This window comes from Drosophila montana, unplaced genomic scaffold (genome assembly GCF_035044405.1).
Source record: "Drosophila montana isolate Dmon_TW-CO22-7 unplaced genomic scaffold, ASM3504440v1 contig_3639_1, whole genome shotgun sequence".
Lineage (NCBI taxonomy): Eukaryota > Metazoa > Arthropoda > Insecta > Diptera > Drosophilidae > Drosophila > Drosophila montana.
In genome coordinates this window covers 285,776-306,155 of record NW_026998523.1, presented here as the reverse complement: position 1 = coordinate 306,155, position 20,380 = coordinate 285,776, and the positions used below count along the sequence as shown (strand labels likewise).

General features: G+C 41.5%; 2 protein-coding genes and 1 long non-coding RNA gene across 3 annotated transcripts; 1 reads left to right on the top strand and 2 right to left on the bottom strand.

Moving 5' to 3' along the window:
* Nucleotides 1–7,493: 7,493 nt before the first annotated feature.
* On the bottom strand, nt 7,494–10,344 carry odd (odd skipped). The gene is made up of 2 exons (XM_064692711.1): nt 9,553–10,344; nt 7,494–9,342 (listed from the first exon to the last, which is right to left on the bottom strand). The coding sequence occupies exons 1-2, from the start codon at nt 9,623–9,625 to the stop codon at nt 8,147–8,149; spliced, it is 1,269 nt and encodes a 422-aa protein (XP_064548781.1). The 5' UTR covers nt 9,626–10,344; the 3' UTR covers nt 7,494–8,146.
* Nucleotides 10,345–10,394: 50 nt separating this feature from the next.
* On the bottom strand, nt 10,395–11,115 carry LOC135435580 (high mobility group protein DSP1-like). The gene has a single exon (XM_064692715.1). The coding sequence runs from the start codon at nt 10,796–10,798 to the stop codon at nt 10,397–10,399; it is 402 nt and encodes a 133-aa protein (XP_064548785.1). The 5' UTR covers nt 10,799–11,115; the 3' UTR covers nt 10,395–10,396.
* Nucleotides 11,116–19,952: 8,837 nt separating this feature from the next.
* Nucleotides 19,953–20,380, top strand: LOC135435601 (uncharacterized). Its single transcript, XR_010437397.1, has 2 exons — nt 19,953–20,090; nt 20,150–20,380. It is a non-coding gene; the product is annotated as an uncharacterized LOC135435601 (long non-coding RNA).

Here is a 20,380-nt window from a genome sequence, read left to right as displayed (position 1 = left end):
GGATATTTGGTTTCTGCGACATGAAATGAATGATGTATTATTGATCAATATATGTGTAGATGTATTCCTCGATGTAATAATTGTAATAATAATTTTGATAATAATAATAAGAAAATGATAATGAGAATGAAATAAAGACTTTTGAAAGTAAACCAAATATTGTTCGCAGTGTATGCGAGTGGTTCGGGAACCTGACGTACTACACCCAAACACAGCTAACCGTTTATGGGCATGAAATATCGTTTGGCATAGCGCATGATCATTGTTCGGCAAACCGCCTCACGATGCCCGCCGAGTCAGGCCCGAGCCAGGCCAAGCCGAGCCGAGAGTGGAGCATCTCCCGCTCAGAGCATGTGAACAGGCCGGGGTATGCGTTGTTGTAGGTGTGCGAGAGCTGAAAAGAAAGATTCACATTCTTATGATTAATGATCGCCAGTGCTGGCATCGCTGGCTGCCCAAGGAATTTCAACATAACTACTTTGTGCTCAGATACAAATCGTTATTACACATTAAATGTTCCCAGTGAGTGGTTAATCAACAGCGACCGAGCCAGGCGAGGCACTGCGAGTGCAGAGGGGGCTAGCAAGGGGAGGGGAGGGGAAAGCGGTATGCCTGTTTTCAGGGTCAGTTTCGGTGCGCGGGTGTTGGGCTTTTGAACTGTTGAGCTGCCAGCGTGTAAATCAATTGAAAATAATTTGTTACTTTTAATAATAAGTGAAAGAAGCTGTGCCGCAGACAAGAAGCGTGGGGGCAGACCGCCGGGGGGAGCTTGGGAAAGCGGCACAGCTTGTAATTGATCACGTGTTGTTGCTGTTGCTGTTCCTGTTGTTCTTGTTTGTGTGTGTAGGAGACGGCAAACAAACAAATAAACAAACACGCGTGGAGCCAGTGCCAGACTTGAAGACTCAAACGACGTCTGCAGCTCTCTGCTGGACTGTGTTATACGATAATCGATGAAATCAATCGATCAACTGGCTAAGCGCAACAGTCACTCGAGACGTAGATCCATTGCCATTGCCATTTGCATTGTTTTCACTTTTTTTCTTAACCATTTGACTGATGAGAGGACGCGTCTGCGGTGGGTCCATATGAATCATTCGCGTTCTGGCTTTCTGATTCCTTTTTTGTGTTCAGCTTTGCCAAGCTTTTGGGCAAGCGCCACATGTCGTCGCCATGGATTCAGTTCCTTGTAATCCAAACAAATAAATTTTGTGTTTATTGTCTCTGTTGTTATTGTTGTGCAGTCAGACAAGTCGCTTATAATGTCTTATTTATATCGGATTATTGCTATCACACCATTTTCAAGTGTGCCCAGCTCAAAAGTGACCACCATCAGCGTCAGGCGTCAACGCCAACGGGCGCATTAAAATGTCAAAGAACAGAGAACCAGAGAATGGGAATGGGAATGGGATTGGGATTGGGCATGGGTATATGGGTATATGTATGAAAAGAAACAACACACTACAACACGCTAGTGAAAAGCGATACAAACAAAAGAGTTGTTGCCTCAAGACGCGATTCATACCGTCTCCCAGACTCTCGCGCACCATGGACGAGAAGTCGTTCGTACTAAGTCTGGGACTGGGCTCGAGACTGAGACTATTGGACGTTTCATCTTTATCGCCGCTTGTTGTTTTTGTCTCTTCCTGGCCACAACAACAGACGGACAGACAATCAACAGACCAAAAGACAGACGGACAGGGAGACGGACAGGCAGTTGGACAGCGGAATAGAACGCCTTGGGGACAAGGTGCGGGTCCCTCGTTCTCGCTGGGTAATTCAATTAAGTTCTCAATAAGTGCTTGGCTTACACACACGATACGACCACTCGTATTAGAGGAGCGGGGCGAGCGGCGGATAGCGGGGGGAGAAGACCTCCCTAGTTAGTTTACAATAAAATTGATCGCTCTTTTAGCTGCGGCGTTTTCGGGTTACAAATTTTCCAAAACTGATTTGTGCCTGGCGATAAATTCAGCAACTAATTGACAGTCCCCTGTCACAGGGTTCGGTTTCAGGTCTAGCTCCGTGCTAAGGTGTCAATTAATGCCCAGCGTCCTGATTGAGCCCTGCCGATAAGCCAGCACGCATACCGATTAAATTGTTAGACCAATTCGTATTGTTCGGGGTAACTTCTCTCCCCCCTCTCTCTCTCTCTCTCTGTCTGTCTCTAAGTAAGTGATAGTATAGTTAAAACACCTTTTTAGGCAAAACAAAAGTGTCAAATAAGCAGATAGATAGCGCAGCTGACTGGGCGATCGGGATAGGGACCCAGACCAGGCTCCGACTCCGAGACCGAGGCAATAAAATCTCAGCCAGGAGAACACCCAGCGAGTCGTTAACAGAGTTGGAAACCTAAACAGTAACAGTAACTGTGACATGCTTCGTAGTCAAGTGAGTTACGGATACTTCAAGTATCTCAAAGTACGTATCTCCCAGTGTGCACGTGTGTGCGTGCTGTGGGGCTTGTCTGCTAAGTAACAACGCTTGTAATGCAATTAGGGAACGACAACAATGTCAAGTTGTGACATGTGCAACTACTGTGCGGAAATGTGTAAAGTGCATCAACAGGGGTGGGGCCAACAACATTGAGAAATCTTACACTACACGAACAATTTGACGAATGCACAAATATTGGCCCTCAGACAAGTAAATAACTAACTTATGCTTAACTAGACATGACTTAGTTCTCTTGAATGCGTGTGAAATAAAATGATTGCAAAATTAGTTTTGGTCCTTTCAGATCTAAGTCATAATTTACAGTTCCAATTCATGCAAGCATTTGTTTCCCAGATTTATATGAATTGGAGATAAATATTTTAGTAATTAACTATCTGAAGAGTATAATTTTTAATTTTAAACTTGTTTTCCTTAATTATTGTGTCAATAAATCGACTAAGCTGTTCGAAAATTGAAGACGAGAACATAATAAAGAAAATTTGTTGCATTCGAAAATATAACAGAACATCGTAGAAAGACACTTTGTATGTATTCTACTCTTTTCACGAATTTACGACTTTTTTTCTAGTCAACTTAAACTTCTTTAAAAAACGAGTGAAGAATTTGTGAAAAATTCGATAGAGAAAACATGTTTTAACTGATGATTGAAAAGCCTTATAAAGAGACCCCACATACCAAAATTGGTACGACTTATTTTAATAATAATATTTAATTTAATAAAAATAATAATAATATTGGTGCGTTTACCTTGTAATGCTTATGGTTGCACGATAATTAACCGCATTATCATACAAAAATAAAATTAACTTATAAGAATTAAATAACTAACGCAAGTCTGCAAACCGGGTTCATATCGAACTGGTTCAAACCCGGAAGTCGAATTGTTATTACAGTGAACCACAACATATGACATAAAAACCCGCCGAACCCGAGCTGATTCACAAAAATAAAGTCTGAGGGAGACCGGGGAAACCCAGGAAAACAAAGTATATTAACTTCGTTTTAAGCCATATTTAATAATGGCAATTTTGGGCGCAGATCAAATACAGCCCGCATATTGTGCATGAACGGCTTACAATAACTTACTAAAAGGTGTAATTGTAAGTTTAAATTTTAATATATTGCCTTTTTTAAAACATATAACAAACCACAAAGGATGCGCAAAACCAATTTCGCGAGCCGAAAAAAACCCTAACATTTATTTTGGGTATTTTTTTTTAAAGTATCTAAGGAGGTTCCAAGTTCACAAGGCCAGGTTTGGAGTAATTAATAGTGAATTAAATCACATTATGTGATGGAGTCACGGAATTTTTGTTTAATTTTTTATTAATTTCATACCCTTGTGTTTTATTTGTATTATGAAGCCAAGTGGCATCGGCGGCGTCTGTCATTGCAAAAGGCGGGCGTCGGCATATCAAATGGTACGAGCTGACAGCGTCGACAATGTACAATTACCGGAGACAAGTTTTGGGCTTGGCCCACTTGAGCAACAGCCTGAGCCGTCGTGGCCGTCTATGATGCTGTCATCATCATCTGCCATCATCTATCGCTGGGCCCGTGATTGTGATCATGGGCAACAACTTGACGCGAAGCACCACTCGATGGCCGCTTGCCGCCGCCGCCTTTGTGCGGTGGCTGTCAACGGCGGGGAAAATGGCGTCCATTTCTAATGTGGCCGCTGGCTGTGGCATTATTGAATGGCGGCAAATCGATTTGCAACGTTTTAATTGCCGCTCAAATTGAGCCAAGAGGCAACTTCATTTGGCCACGGCCCGTATGCGTGCTCCTCGCTATTCTGGGTGGTCACAAGGCCACTTGGAGTGCGAACGTGCCCGGCCAATCTCCGGCCAATTGTGCCAGCCATGTATGTAGCTGGGCCAGTCCAGGGTCATGTCATTAAACAGCAACCCCCGTTGGGCAGGGGTAGCACTAGCTACTCGGAGGGGTGCTGCTAGCTGCTGGCTGCTGGCTGCTGGGCAGCAAATGGCTCACTTTTGGCAGACGCTGTCCACTGCCTGCTGCTTAATCAGCCCTTGTCGACGGCAGGGGCTGGTTCAGGGGCAGGGGCAACAGAAGAAGATGCCACCCTAGTTGCGGAACCGATACGTTTAATTGTGGCCTAAAAATGACACAGAGACACAAACACGCACAAACGCACACACACAAAACCCCGTTGGCTGGCTGAGTGAAGGCGACAATATATCCATCAATCTGGGCTCACAGGATAACGCGCTTGCCATCCTTGTCTGGCCGTACCGGTTGTCCTCGCTGTCCTGGCCGCCCGCTGTGACTTTCACAAAATATTTTGGTTGTACGCAGTGCGGATTCGTGCAATTATGGGCCTGTTTGTGGACAATGTGTGTCGAATGCTGCGACATGAACCGGGCCACAGCCTCGTATCCTGGCCACCACCACGTATCCTGCGGCGAGCTATTGCCAAAACACAGCCAGAACCATAGAGCCTATAGCATAGCAACAAGTTCTACGGTTGACCAGAAGATAAGACTAGACACTAGACCCAAAAAAAAGAAGAAAAATCAACAGCGCCTCGCTGCGTTTGCTGGCCAACCCACTGGCCAACAGAGCCGCAGGCTGTCCACAGAGCCGATATATTGAAATATCTCTGAGTCTGCTAGGCGTGGCAGGAGGGCGCGTCCCGTATACTTGTCCGGTTGCCCGCTGCCACCTAGGACGCCACAGCTGAGAGACGACGCAATGTAGACATCAATAGTGCCTTGTGGCCTATACCATTCCATTTTGCATGCCACATCTGACAATTGGCAAGGTAGAGAGTCGGTTAGTTGGCCCAAAATCAATTGTACATGGCCATAATGGCAGTGTCATCAAAAAGAAAAATAGTGAAGTCAAAATTGAGGCAGCAAATGAGCCCAGCAGCTGAACCAATCAAGCAGAGGGAACATTGTCATGGAAACCCATGTGTGCGTCTTGTGGCATGCGGGACGACACACGCAACGGGTGCCATTAGCAACCCCTCGAAGAAAGATCGGACCTTAATCTCAATTAAAGACCAATGCCAGATAACTATCTCCGATACAGTTCCTGGTACTGCGCGTGCTAATGGCAATGCGATGCGACCAGTTCCAGATCCAGAAATGCAACCCACGCTCTCCAGCACAATGGGCAATTGTCTAGATCTTGGCATTTGGCACGTTCCTAACCACTGTGCCAATTTCAATGGACTTCTATAGAACTGAGCACAACGAGCGAGCGACCACACCCCGAAAAATAAACCAAATATAACCGAATAGAGATCAACAAAATGCGAACATCAAATTCAAGAGTTATCATAAATTAAGATCTGTGACATTTTTAAACTAAACCAGTTGCCTTATGCAGCTAGTCTGCGGCTTAATTGGAAGCTTGTTAATTAATAGATGCTTAAAATATGAAACGATTTGAGTTATGCGTTTGCCTTAAAACTCAACTTGACAGCATTTTTGACAACGTCAAAAACGCCAGCTTATTACAGGTGGGTGAGACCAGAAAACAAAAACTAAGCTATAATAATAATGATATAATATTTTTTTACGTTTTAGCTTGGCGAGTTTTGTTGTCTATATATACTTTATACTATATACTATATATAGAAAGTTGCGATAATTAACTTTCCAGGAATTCTAAATAAAATGCTGGTTATATTTAGAATTGATTAGTATAACCAAATGCATAAACAAATATTATACCCATATTATTCACTTTCAATTCGTTCAGGACATAAAAATTATAAATTAAAAACAAAGCATATATAAAAAAATTATTTTAAACTTAGTAAAGTTATAATTTTATAGTTGATTTTTTTCTGATAAACTTACTGAAATTTTACATTTCGTTTAAAATTAATAATTCAGCTTAAGTATTGTAACTATTTATCTATTTTTCTGACTATCATTTCAGACTTTTACAACATCTATTATGATTAAAAAGTCTTCAGCTATGTAAATACTCTACTCAATCGGTTTAGAGAACTCCGGAGATATGGGCATCTATTATAAACTGTAAAAATTTCTTCTACATAGATAATTTAGTAAAAATTTAATTTAGTAAAATGCATTAAGTTGACAGAAGAAAATATGTAAATATACAAATATCTTATTCCATCTTACAAAAAACGCATCAGGACTTAAAGAGCTGTTTAAAGATTTACGTTTAAAATACTTTTAATAATCATTATTCACTTTAATTAATCTTTTCAAAATTTTACTCTAAATTGTGGGCCGCTTCTGGTGCTCTTAATAATAAAAATGCTGGTGCTTAACCAAATTTTACAAAAGTAATCCGCGGTTCATCATAAGACGATGAGATCTCGACGCAAAAGCTTTTTGTTCCCATATCTTAAGCGTCGAATAACTTCAAGAAGGAAATATAATATATTAATTTTATTGGAGATAAATTTTAAATAAATTCCCATGTTCTTGGTTTATTTTTGTTGTAATTGAAAAAAATCAATTTATAGAAAGAAGAAAAATCCTACCTAAATCAAGTGGAATTTTAACCTTTGAGTCACTTTTTGGCCTGCAGATTTCTGTCAGGGGAAGAGAACTATCAGTTTTAGCCATATCCAAGTTTTTATTACTAATAATAGTTGTTGGGATAGACTGCGAATATAAATTAAATTTCTGTGTTTTTTTTTCTATGCAAGAAGAGGGTTTTCTTGTATTTTCAATATATATAGATAACATATTTAAAACAGGGCCGCATGCCTTCAAAAAGAGGTGAAAATTTATGAACTCAAGAAAAAACCCCGCTTTTACTAGATATTTTTATATTTCTCAGAAACTTGCCATGACAAAGTGAAGACAAAGAAATAAAATTCAGTTTTTACAATTACTCGTAATTCATATAATTTGCGATAGCTTTTGTTTTTATCATACAGTACATACATATATATATATATCTAGACCTAAGATAATGAGATCGTTGTGTCTTTGTGTGCGGGTCGGCCTACAAATGTATAGAACTCAAGTTCTGTCATTAGAAACAAGCATAACACTTAACTAAAATTAACAAACATTGGATTGATTTAAGTACTTGTGTATTTATAAAGTATATTCAGTAAAAAAACAAACAAATAATTGTACAGTCTTTGAATAACCGATAGAGGTCTGAGGTTGTCTCTGGGAATTGGTATTGTGTATTACAAACTGAATGCAGCTACTACAGGCTATAAGGTACATACGATTATATAACTAAGTACTCGATACTACTCATTACTAAGTGGTTGAAATACTCAAACTACTTATGCTTAAAATATAGTGAGGCAAAAGTACTCTTTAATGCCGTATTTTGGAATCGTTCTGTGGGAGGAATACTTTTTACTAAGTTCTCATTTGTTTATTTCATTTTGTTTTGCTTTGGCATCTTGCAGTGTGTTTAGCGCCAATGCGACAGCTATATAAGATCGGGTTTATATATATATATAGAGCCGATTGGGCTAGTTGTGACTGGTTCGGAACTGTCTGTGGTTCACTGGGTGGGCGGCGACGACGGCGAGCGGTGGCTGGGGGCGTTCCCTGCAACTCAAACTCGAACTCGTACTCTCGAACTGGGCGGCGCTGCTGAGCTGACTGCGACTCCAGGCCAGGCACTTCCCATGCCTGGCGGCGCTCAGCATTCTGGATGTGCGTGCATCCTGAACGTAAAACCAATAAATTGCGACCAGCAGCCCAATCTATCTGCTCATGATCTCATCAATGGTGAAGCCCAGCGTGCGTTTCGGCCGCTGCGCTGTGGCCCCACCCGACGAGGACAGATCCAAGGCGGGCGTGCTCTGATTGGAGCCGGGGCTAACCAACTGCGCAGGTTGAGCTGCAGCGCTCAAAGTCTGGGTTGGTGGTGCGCCCGCTGCTGCTGCCGCTGCTGCTGCCTGTGCCGCGGTCGCCGACTCGCTGTGGCTCTGCAGATGGCTCTTGAGATTCGCGCGCTGATTGAAGCTGCGCTGGCAGATGGGGCACTTGTGGGGACCCTCCTCCAGGTGGGTGACCTTGTGCACGGCCAGCGTGCGCGATTGGCAGAAGCCCTTGCCGCAGTCATTGCACTTGAATGGCTTCTCCTTGGAGTGTATATAGCGATGATCCCTGAGATGATCCTGGCGCCTGAAGGCTTTGCCGCATATGTCACACGAGTAGGGACGCTCGTCTGTGTGGGTGCGCTCGTGGATGAGCAGATTGTAGGACTTGGTGAACTGGCGATTGCAATACTTGCAGATGAACTGCTTCTTGGGGCGACTGCTGCCCGTTGTTCCGGTGGCGCCAGCTGCTCCGGCGCCGCTCAGCTTCAAACTGGGCATAACTCCAAAATGGCGAGCGGCGGCGTGCAGCGTATGCAGTCCAGCGGGATAGGGACGCACATGGGGATGGCCATGTGTATGAGGATGGCCATGGTGATGTGGATGGTGTGGATGCGAGTGCGAATGCGGGTGATGATGATGTGCCGCTGCAGCAGCTGCTGCCTGCTGTTGTTGCTGCTGCTGCTGCTGCTGCTGTTGCTGCTGGTATATGGCAGCATTGCGTATCCATTGATTCATGAGCAGCGCCTGCTGATGCACGGCCACGGGATCGGCATTGGCTCCGGCATAGACCGGATAATGGCCATGTGGATGCTGCTGTTGCATCTGCAGCCAAAGACGATGATGTTGCTGCTGTTGCTGCTGCTGCTGATGTTGCTGCTGCTGATGTTGCTGTTGCTGCTGGTAGTGCGCCATGTGTCGCATGTGCAGCTGCGTGGCCACCGACTCGTCTGCGGCTGTGACTGAGCTGCCAGCACGTCGCAGCGGCTCCTCGGTGGGCGTGTGCGGTGGTGTCAACATGGGTGATAAGCTACTCTCGCGCTCCTCCTTGATGACAATGAAATCCTCCTCGACAAAGTCTATGTCAAAAAGAAAGCAAACGTTTTGTTTAGTTTAATTGTACTCCAAATACAGCTCAACTGTAATTGAGTTAAAGCTCGCAAAGCTGCGCTTGAGTTGTCTCGAGCCGTGCTTTGAGCAACAACAATAAGTTGATTTTGTAACTGTATCCTAGCAGAGCTTTTGCTCCGTTCATAATTTGCCGTCGGCTTTTGCTTTTTGCTGCTTACCTTGGTCTCTGCTTATGTTAAGCTCGTCGTCCACGGTTATGTTGCTGATGGGCGAGGCGGAAGTGGAAGACATATTCCCTTATTTTTTCTTCTTTGTTGTTTTTGTTGTTGTTTTTTGTTTGTTTGTGTTGCTAGCACTTGATTTGTTGTTGCACGGTCACTTTGCACCAACTGTTTAACTTGTTGTCTTTTTACTTTGGTCTCTGGCTTTACGTCTTTTTTTTGCTGTAGCTGTTGTGTTTTGCTGCTATGCGCTCTTCTCTTTGCTGCGACGTGCCCACGACAACGTCTCAACTCAAACTGAATTCTGTTTTTCTGTTGCGCTCTCCGACTCAAACTCGTGAAAATAATCAACGGACTCAACGCGTATATCAAGTGCGCTCTTGCCCTCTCGCTCTCTCTCACACAACCACGCTGTTCGACTGATAGCGTGTGCGCGCGTCTGTGTGTGTGCGCGTCTATGTGTGTGTGTGTTGAGTGAAATGACTTCTGCTGTGGCTGCTGCTGTTGATGCTGCTGCTGTTGCTGTGGCTGCTGCTGCTGCTGCTGTTGCTGTAGCTGTGAGTAGCGCTCGTTAATAACTGAATGCAACTGCGGCGTCGTCGACCGGTTTTGAAGCGAACCAACGGCAGCTGCCTTTTTGTCGTCGTCGTTGTTGTTGCTTTTGTTGCCGGGGTTGAATTTATTTGGAAATGGCAGATACGTACACGCCTACCTGCTGCCCCACGAAGCGCTCGGATTGGCTGGCTTCAACTCCCAGCGGCAGCCGTATCTGTATCGGCTTTTTGTTTTGTTTCTTCTTCTTGCGTGTTTGTCTGCAGTGTGCGCGCGTGTTCGGCATCGTTCAGGAACTCCACGACTCCAGCCACTCGGCATCGCCTCGCGTTCTCCGCTCTGCCCGAACCACTCGCTGCTCACTGGCAGTAAGCAAGCGGAAACCGTTGGGCTGATGGTCGGACGCCGTTGTCGGCTGCCGTTGCTGCTGCTGCTTCTGCTGCTGCTGCTGCCGCTGCTGTTGCTGCTGCTGCTGCTGCTGGCAGGCAGCCATCAGCACGGAGTCGACCCGCATCCCACCCAGGCGCATGCCCCGGCCAGCTGGGCCTGTATGTCCTGCTCCTGCTGCTGCTGCTGTTGCTGTTGCTCGTGCTGCTTTTTGCCTCGCCCCAGGATATTGTAATCTATTGTCCTTTTTCGCATATGTCTGTGTGTGTATGTGTGTGGGTGCGTGCGCCTGATTCGTTTGCATTTAAATTTTAATTTGCCACACAAATCAGAAATCACTTTTTTGACTGCCTCCCACGTTTTACGCTTTACACTTTCGCAGGAAAATTCAATTAGCCGCATCAAAGCAAATGTTGACGAAACTCATTTTTTGATAGGGCGATTGAATTTCCCATTTTGCGTCGCATTATTTATGCTGATTTTCCGTATGATTAAACGTTACATACTGTGCAACTTTGGGATTTTCCACAAAGGACCCGAATAATCTAATGGAACACATTTGAAATTTATATTTCCGATTTGTAAGAAAGTTGTTTATGTTTAATGTGAACCATTTTAGTTAATAAGTAGTATCAACAATTCATTTTGAACATATTGCATATTATTCACTAATACTCTCCCCTCATATATATTTGTCAGGCAATTTAACTTTAAAAACCTATTATATGCATTTGTTAAGTTAATTATTTAAGTTAATTGCGCCTTCCGTTGCCCGTTGAAAATTACTTGTAATGAGTTTCACATTTGAAATGCTTTAAGCTATTCATTTAAAATGTGCTTAAAGTCTCTTAAATACATACATCTACCTAATGAGAGTCAAGTAGTGCCAATTTATGGATTCCGCACGAGAAGAAGACAATAACACACTTATTCAATTTTCTATCATTTTTTAGCTATAATGATTTGTCGGTAGATTATGATTATTTAATGTGAAAAATTGATCGAATCGATTTGCTGTAATGCATAAATTTACCATAACAAATTGCCTCATTCGAAGTTGACTGCGATGAAGAAAACGAGTTTAAAATAATACAAACCTTAATGCAAAAGAATGAAGATATATATATTTTAGAATATTTAAAGCTTTAGACTTTAGAAATTGGGGAACTATTTCGGCCTTTTTGGTCTGCATGAAGTTAAAGGAAAATTTTCCAAATTATTATCGTTAAAAGAACCCAGAAATAATAAATAGCTGCCAAATTTATAATAAAACAGCAAAAAACAATAAAATATTCAATATTTAAAAGCAACAAACATAAAAATAAATTTATTTGTAATGCACTGGGGTTATCGAAAAAGATTTGTTTTCTGAGAATTTCACATTGGGAACATACATATTGTGCTAGGCTTATCAGCAGCCAACTAATTTTATTGAACAATTTGCGTAATAAAATTCGGAAAGGAATATTCAAAAATATGTATATATATATACACAGAATAACCAAGATAATATACTTGGGCTTATAATAATATGTTAGCTGAATTTGAATTTAAAACAGAATAGATTTTTGAATATATGTAAATAAATACTAATCATTTCCAAAGCCACAAATGGGAGCGTTTGGTATGTGAAGACCCCTGAGAGAACAAAAAAATGTAGAAAAAAATAAATTGAGTATATTCATTTTCCATATTAAATTAAATATCAATTCTAACTTTCTTGACGGCGTCAAATGCATATTTGATCTTAATAGAGTAAGGTTTATATTTGGGCACATTTTTATTATATCTTTTTATTTTGCTATTCGTTAACATTTTTAAACAAGCTCCTTGCTCGAACTTAGATTTCCAACTTCTGTTGCCCATATTCATTTTTTCCCCGGTTTTACCACACATTAACGAATGCTGCAAATCCATCAATTAAAGAATAACTTTCCCATATGTTATTATCATTGCTTTAAGCCACAACCAAACACCGACTTAGTCCCGGACTAGGAGCAGGATTTAGCATAGACATTGGCCAGCTTAGTGGCACACTTTTTGGTTATTTTTGACTTCTACCCGGTGGACTAATGGGAAAAGTCACTACTGTGCCGACGAAAGCCAATTAAAAAATATTTACACAACAATTTTTCGTCAATTTTCCCAATTCTTAAAGACAACAGACAAGACAAATGCAAAGTCAACCGGCTAAATCAAATATCCTGGCCAAAATAAAAAAATTCCCGACTCCATGTTGCACGCGTGTGTGTCTGTTGACAGTTGTTAGTTGTTGTTGTTGTTGTTGTTGTTGTACTTAGTGTTCTGTTTCTGTCTGGAACTGGCAGCTTTCTTGGCCGTTTGGCAACTGGCAAAGCCGCTGTTGACACTTGACAAACAGTCGGCGAACTTTTCCATTTCAAAGTGTTTCCCATAGCCAATCGGAATGCACGCGCAGTAATTAACATCATGTCATAAGTGTACTAAAAACAAATAAATAAATAGATAAAAACACAAACAGTCGGATAGTTGGGCAGTCGGTGAGTCACATGAAAGGCACAGGCCGAATATTTCCCAGCGCACAGACACACACGCACACACACACACGCACACACACAGTTATGATATATGGCACCAACTGTCAACTTCCTGCTATTCGAACAGTCGACACATGCATAAAGGATTAACTTTACAAACACACACATCTGTCGCTGGGTATTTGCATAAATGTCGAGTCGAAAACTCGGAAACGGAAATCGGCCGAGGCAGCATCATAAAAAGAGACTGGGCCCAGGACCTGCCCAAGGATAGCGTCTTAAATGCTGCACCAATAAAGAAGTCATTATGCCATAAAACCATAAAAACGGGCCAAAAAGAACTGCGACTGCTCGACATTAGTAGCCCGGCTGCCTACTGCCTGCCCCTGCCCCTGCCTGCCCCTGCCTGGAAGCTGTTGTTGTTGCCAACGGCGGGCACAAAAAATCTAGAGCGTAAAAAATATAACAACGAGAGCAGCAAAAAACAAAATCATCATAAAACCAAAAATGACAACTTACTTGGCTTTTGCCTTTGCTGCTGCTGCTTCTTTTCCCACTATTTTTTCTTTTTTTTGACCATAAAAACTGCGAGTGCTTCGAGGAAGACCCTTGGCCCATGGCCTCAGTGTTCGTTGGCCTGGTTTTTAGCAATTTTTGACAAATTTTTGTTCATTATTCAACTGCCTCGTTTATGATTTCATTTTGCTGCCAATTGTTGTTTTTTTTTTATATTTATTTCGTCGAAAAAAATTAGATTTTTTAGTGCAAAGTCGCTTTGTGACCAAATTTCACGGCCCAAAATGCTAATGTACAAAAAAATGTCTGCTGCTCTTTTGGTGTTCGTAACTTTTTTGAGCTCTTGGTATTTTTTCACACTAAAATCAATTTTTTGTTTTTTTGTTATTTTTTCTTGGCATTACTGTGAGCATAAATTAACATTGCAATTATAGTGGGCAAGCACACTTGGCTTTGGTTGCTGGTAAATGTTTTTAGAGCATTTCGAATGGCCTTCAAGGAATTCTTTGAATTGAAGACAGCCAAACGAACATATCAAATTATATTGCCGTTCCTTGACAAATGTCAACATACATATGTATAAAAGATACAGTTCTCAAATGAAATAGCAAAGGAGCAATAATTATGTATATGCTAAATTAATAATAATTAGAAATTTATTATAAATAATAGCTGTTCAATGTTGCTCCTATTATAAAAAAAAATGTGTATATATATATTTATAAACTTCCAATAACAATTTGTTATGTTAACTCTTTGAAAATCCGAGGACAATATGTTAACTAGATAAAAAATATAAGTTATTAGTTAAATGCGGGCGCAAATATTTTATGATTTAATTTAAGCGGAAGTTTAGGTTTAAAAATAGTTAGAATAGTTAGTCGGACACATGGCAAATGGTTCAGCAGATATTTGAGGAGCATGGTAAAGCTCGTAATTGCGGAGCTTAAACACAATATCTTGAAAAACAGAAAAGTTTTCCACACAATAACTTGCATGCGATCGGACCGATCGTTCCTATGGCAGCTATATGTTATAGTTGTCCGATTTTGATAAGATAAGCAGGGAACACGGTAGAACTTGTATATGCTAAGTTTAGTGAGTTGTTCTTACAACAATCAGATTTTTAACCCAACATGTTGTCAATATAAGACGGAAGCATTGTAGAACTCGTATATGCCAGGTTTGGTTGAGCTACCTTAAAAACCAAAAAAGTTTCTCTCACACATTGTTTACCGAACATGCCTATGATATATATATATGATAAAGTGGTCCGATTCGACCGGTTCAAAACAATTGCCTGACGGACACAAACAGAAGGAAAAAATCAACTAACAAAGAATATATATACTTTATGGGGTCGAAGATTTACCCTTCCTTTCTTTTTATGCCTCAACACTATATAATAATATGAGAATAATATGGCAAAACTATCACACCATAACAGCTGACAAAAAAGCCGAATACTTAATACATTATATGCGAAATAAATTTATGTTGAACGGTTGTTTTCCAATCATATATATTTGTTTTTTCTTATACGTAACCGCTGCTGCCAGGCTTATTTTCCTTGAGCTCTTAACTAAATTTCCGGCATTTTGCAGCTAGCTTCAAGGCGAACTGAAATGCAATTTGGAAAAATAAAAGAACAAGAAAAAGTAGACAACAATCGAATAAATGCGAAAATGCTTCCAATGAAAACAGCTCAAAGTGAGATTTTCGAATGGCAAAAAGTCGCGAAAAGTAAAAGTCGGAAAATTGTCTCAGGCCTTGAGGAGCGCAAGACTTTGCGCTGAAATGCATTTTATAATTAGGTAAATATGCGCTATATAGATGGATAAATGGTTATGTTGTAAAGGGATGTGTCTTAGTAAAAGTCAAGGTTAGACGGGTGCATTTTGGCATTGTTGCGATTCGCATTGCTTGCGAAAAGTATCTAAACACACCATAAACGCGTCACGCCCGCGACTCGCACGGCCAATATAGTATGAATTTATATGGGCAATGAGGTCGTAAAAGGACCAAGGACATAGTTGGGCAACGACCATCAGTTGGCCGCGACCAGCGACCAAAACATTGGCCCAGGCTCAAAGTGAAAACGGCCAAAAAGGGGTGTACCCTTTACCAGCGTAATTAAACGGGGTGGCCCAGGTAGCCTGGCCTGCCCTGAGCTGGGCTGGGCAGAAGACGGAACCCTAAGGCCTAACCCTAAATTTGTGATCGTCTTTTGGTGATCGTTGCAATGCGCTCTCATTGTGTGCGCCTTGTGGTGGGCGCGACGCACTTTTACTCCTTGCCTTGCCTCGCCTCGCCTCGTGCGTCTTGCGTTACCTGGAAAATAGTTCTGTCTGGCAAAGGTGTAGCCTGTAGCCGGGGATTAAGCGAGTGCGAACGTGTGTGTTTCCGTGTGTCTGTGTGATTGTTGTGTCTTAGGCCGTGTACTGTTGTCACTTGTAATTTGTATCTTGTATCTTGTATCTGTATCTGTACTGGCTGTTGCTGTAGCTGTGGCGAATTACGAAAGGGTGCACAAAAGGGTTGTATTTATTTGGCAAAATAATTAGATTGATCCCGGGGCTGAGCGGCGACAATTACTGGTCAAATTAGCGCTGCAGCAGGCTCCTCCCACACCGCCCCGCGGCGGCAGCTACTTAATGCAACGTGCGCTTATCGCAAACTCTTTTCGTGTTTGTGTGTGGCCATAAAATCGCGTCGCAGCGATAAGCCGCAAACGGCAACAACATCAACAAAAACAAAAATGTCGCAAAATCTAATAAAAACACACTCAGGTGAGCTGGTGGGGAGGGTTGGCGACAACAACAACAACAACAATAACAACAACAACACAGCGTTTTTTTTATGATTTCAGTGACTTTGATTTTAGCCGCCGCGCTTGTCATAAACTTCGGCGACTTTCATATTTTGCCGGCTGTTGATTTTCATATTTCTTTAACAGTTCTTTTTTTTCGTTGTTTTTTTTTTTGCTCTCCTCCTTTTTATTATGTTTTATTTGCGTTTGTGATTTAGCAATATGGCGTCGCAACAGGGCGGCAAATGGCGGCAGCAACAAAAGCGCGCAGGCGTCCAATCAAAATGCGCGCCACCCAACCGCCTCACCCCTCCCCCACGCAACACCCTTGCCATCCCCACCCCCTCACAGCATAACAATGCTTTGATTAATGTGCGCCTTTTGGCCAGAGGCCTAATTGATTTGGCCTGAATGAACGCGCTTTGGCCGATCTCAGGCTTTACATAATTTTTTATTTCTTATTTTTTCAATTAACGCCAAAAGTAACACCCGTCGCGCTGCTGAACTATTGAACTGCTTGGCTGTCTAATTAAAGCGCTATTAATGATACGCCCACCCATTGATAGGTGAGACAGGCAGGCAGGCAGACTGACCGACAGACAGACAGACAGGCAGACTGACATTCAGTGTAGAGGCCCGAGGGCATATCGCTTACAGCTCTAATCAGCGCGAGAAATCCAATCCAAGTGTGTAATTAATAATGCTCAGTTTGGGTTTCCAGCGAACGCTTGTAAAGTATTCAAATTACGGGGCGACGAAAAGTGTGAAAATGCGTTGTTTTCCGAATGACATGGTAGACAGCACGAAAGCATGCAGCCATAACATTCACTGATTTATGACTGCAAACATGTGCGACCCACCAGATCCTTTGGCGCATCCTTCAGCGCCAGCAGCAGCGACTCCTCTCAGCTCAGCTCAGCTCAGCTTAGCTCAGCTCACTTGGCGGAGTGTCAAGTATTTGACCGTAGAAGATCGATCCGATTACATGCTATTGTTGGTTATTTGGTCACTTGGTATGTTTACAGTGCGGCGCTATCCATAAATTATGCAATGTTCCAAGTTGCCTCCGCCCTCAACTCCACACAAAAGAGAAAACCAAACAACACTTTGTGTAACCCGATGCCCAAATCCTTTGTCGATAACATTTCTGAAAACTCTTGCACTTTGTTTACGTACTCCATGAGACTAATTGTCGCAACTTCTGATGCTCTTCTGAAGGTTCGGCTTTCGGCTTGTCCCAAATACCTTCTTGGAGCTCGCTACTCCAAACAGCAAGAGGTTACTCGAAAGCGCATCATATTTTAGCTAGAAGTTTATTAAATACCCCACAAAACTTAACCAACCCATGGCCACTTGGGTGGTCCTTCAGTCTTTCGTTCATTTCCCGCTGCATTTGCATTTTCAAGTGGGATGCTCCTTTCCAGCACATTTTGCAGTTGCTTCGTGCACTTCGAGCTAATGTCTGTTTCGGGGAACTATTATCGATATCAGCTAAACGGTAGTTCCACAGATTCAATACTCGAGTGGTTTCCCGTTGATTTCCTACTGAGCCGCACTCTTGTCAGATCTTAAGATTGTTTGGTTTCGTTTTGACAACACTTTAAGAGAGCACGCAAAGATTTGGATTACACAAATACTGGAAACATTGAAAAACAATAAATACCAACCAAGATTAAAGGTACCACTTTTAAGGATATTACATATACCATTTACATTTTTAATAGTATAATAAGAGAGTGAATCTTCTTCTACCACAACCTGAAGCAACTCGCACTCGCGTACTCAAGATGTAGTTTAAAAATAACTTTAAAAAAAACTTCCCTGCTGGGTTTGAACTCACACGCACTATCGAGCCAATGAACTGATTGCCAATGTCTTACATCTTAACGCCAGATAAACTGAACTAACTAACTTCAGCATACAATATACTTGCAATTCGTTTATATGAATGATTGTTCTGAATAAACTCTAACGGAGAGACAAACAGACGGACGGATGGGTAGACGGACATGAGTAGATCAACTGTGCTGTTGATGCCGACCAAGAATATATACTTAATGGGGTTGGAGATACTACCTTCTGCTTGTTGCATACATTTGAATAATATGCCTTTTTATGAGGCATACAAATGAGTTACAACATTTTCTCACCCATTTTCCACCATTGCGGGCGAATTTGAATTACTAACTTGATCTAGGCTCGTAAAATACGAACAGATTTATTAATGTTCCTCAGGCAGTTTACGGGGCATCAACTGATCAATCAACACTCGACTTAAATATATTTTTTTATTAAATTGTGAGCACTATCCAATTTACATGGCTTTCAATTAGTTTCAGCTACGTTTAAATCGTCATTAAATTTTATTGTGAGGGTTTTTAAAGGTATAGCTTGTGAAATTGTCCATTTATTTTATTTTTATAGACCATCTACTTCAAATCAAGCTGTTAATTCTTACATTGTTCACAGTTGAATATATTCGAAAGAAACTTAAAAAAGATTAATATGAAATTCGTTGCCTTCTTGCTGTTTGCAATTTTCATTGTTGGGAATGTCCTGAGCTTTGATGGTAAGTGTGAAGATATTCTCTTGATGGCGAATTAATCGAAGCAGCGACAATCCTTCAGGACGATGTTATAAGATACCTTTATTGGGAAAGATCTGCAGAGCCGGAACCACCCAGTGGCATTATCAGATAAAGCAGAACCTGTGCAAGCAGTTCCTTTGGGGTGGCTGCCACTTGACCGTTGTCGAAAACCGTTTCGATACGAGGGAAGAATGCGAAGACAGCTGCTTAATATAATTCTAAAAAATCCATTTTTTAATAACAATTGACAAATAGTATGAAGTGTATGAAGTGTACTATTTAAATCTAAAAAAGGATAAGACAATATCTGGGGTATCCTTTTTTATTTTATATTAGTTATTTCGTGTGCCGTGTTAACTCTGATGGATAAAGATTGTATCTTATGTTAAATGTTAAACGCATGTGCACTGGGTGGTCAGTCTTTCATTCCTTCGGTCATTTCCCGTTGCATTTGCATTTTCAAGTGGGATGCTCCTTTCCAGCACATTTTGCAGTTGCTTCGTGCACTTCGAGCTAATGTCTGTTTCGGGGAACTATTATCGATAGCAGCTAAACGGTAGTTCCACAGGTTCAATGCTCGAGTGGTTTCCCGTTGATTTCCTACTGAACCACACATTAGTCAGATCTTAGGATTGTTTGGTTTCGTTTTGACAACACTTTAAGAGAGCACGCAAAGATTTGGATTACACAAATACTGGAAACATTGGGTAGGAACATTAAAAGAACCACATTTTAAGGAATATAACATACATATATGTATATATTTTTAATGGCACCAGTCACTGGGCGATTAGTTCAATGTTTAATTCTAAACCAAATCAGTTTTTAATTGCTAGTATAGCTAATAGGCACAGGAAAAGCAACTATTATTTATAAGTAAAGATTCCAACAAATTTATAGCTTTTATCACCTCTTGCTAAGGTAAGGGGTATCGCGTAGTCGGCCACTTGTGCATTTAAGTATAGTAAAAAGTATGTAATGTTTTCGAGAACTTAATCAAGCAAATAATGTGTTATTTAGTTCCAGTTGAATTGACGTCAAAATAAGGCAACAAACGCTACTGTCCGAGCAGTTCGAGAAGAATCTTCATTGAGGAAAAAGATGAAGATTGCTGCTTTTATTCTTGTTGCAAGTTGCATTGTTGGCATTGCCCTGGGCGTGAACGACGGTAAGAGTTAAGATATTCGCTGTCATTTATCTTTTAGTTTAACCTTGCGTTCCTCCAAGATCGCTGCTTGCGAAAACCTGAGAAATCTGGTGAATGCCGGGCAAGTATACCCCGTTGGTCCTACTCTGGAAAACAGTGCAAACTATTTATGTGGGGCGGCTGCGGTGAAAGCAAGGATAATCGCTTTGAAACTGAGAGGGAGTGCATAAACAGCTGTATACAAGATACTGACTAAGTTTCATAGAGCCAAAATTCGGCAATTCCGATAATAATAAAAATATGCAGACACA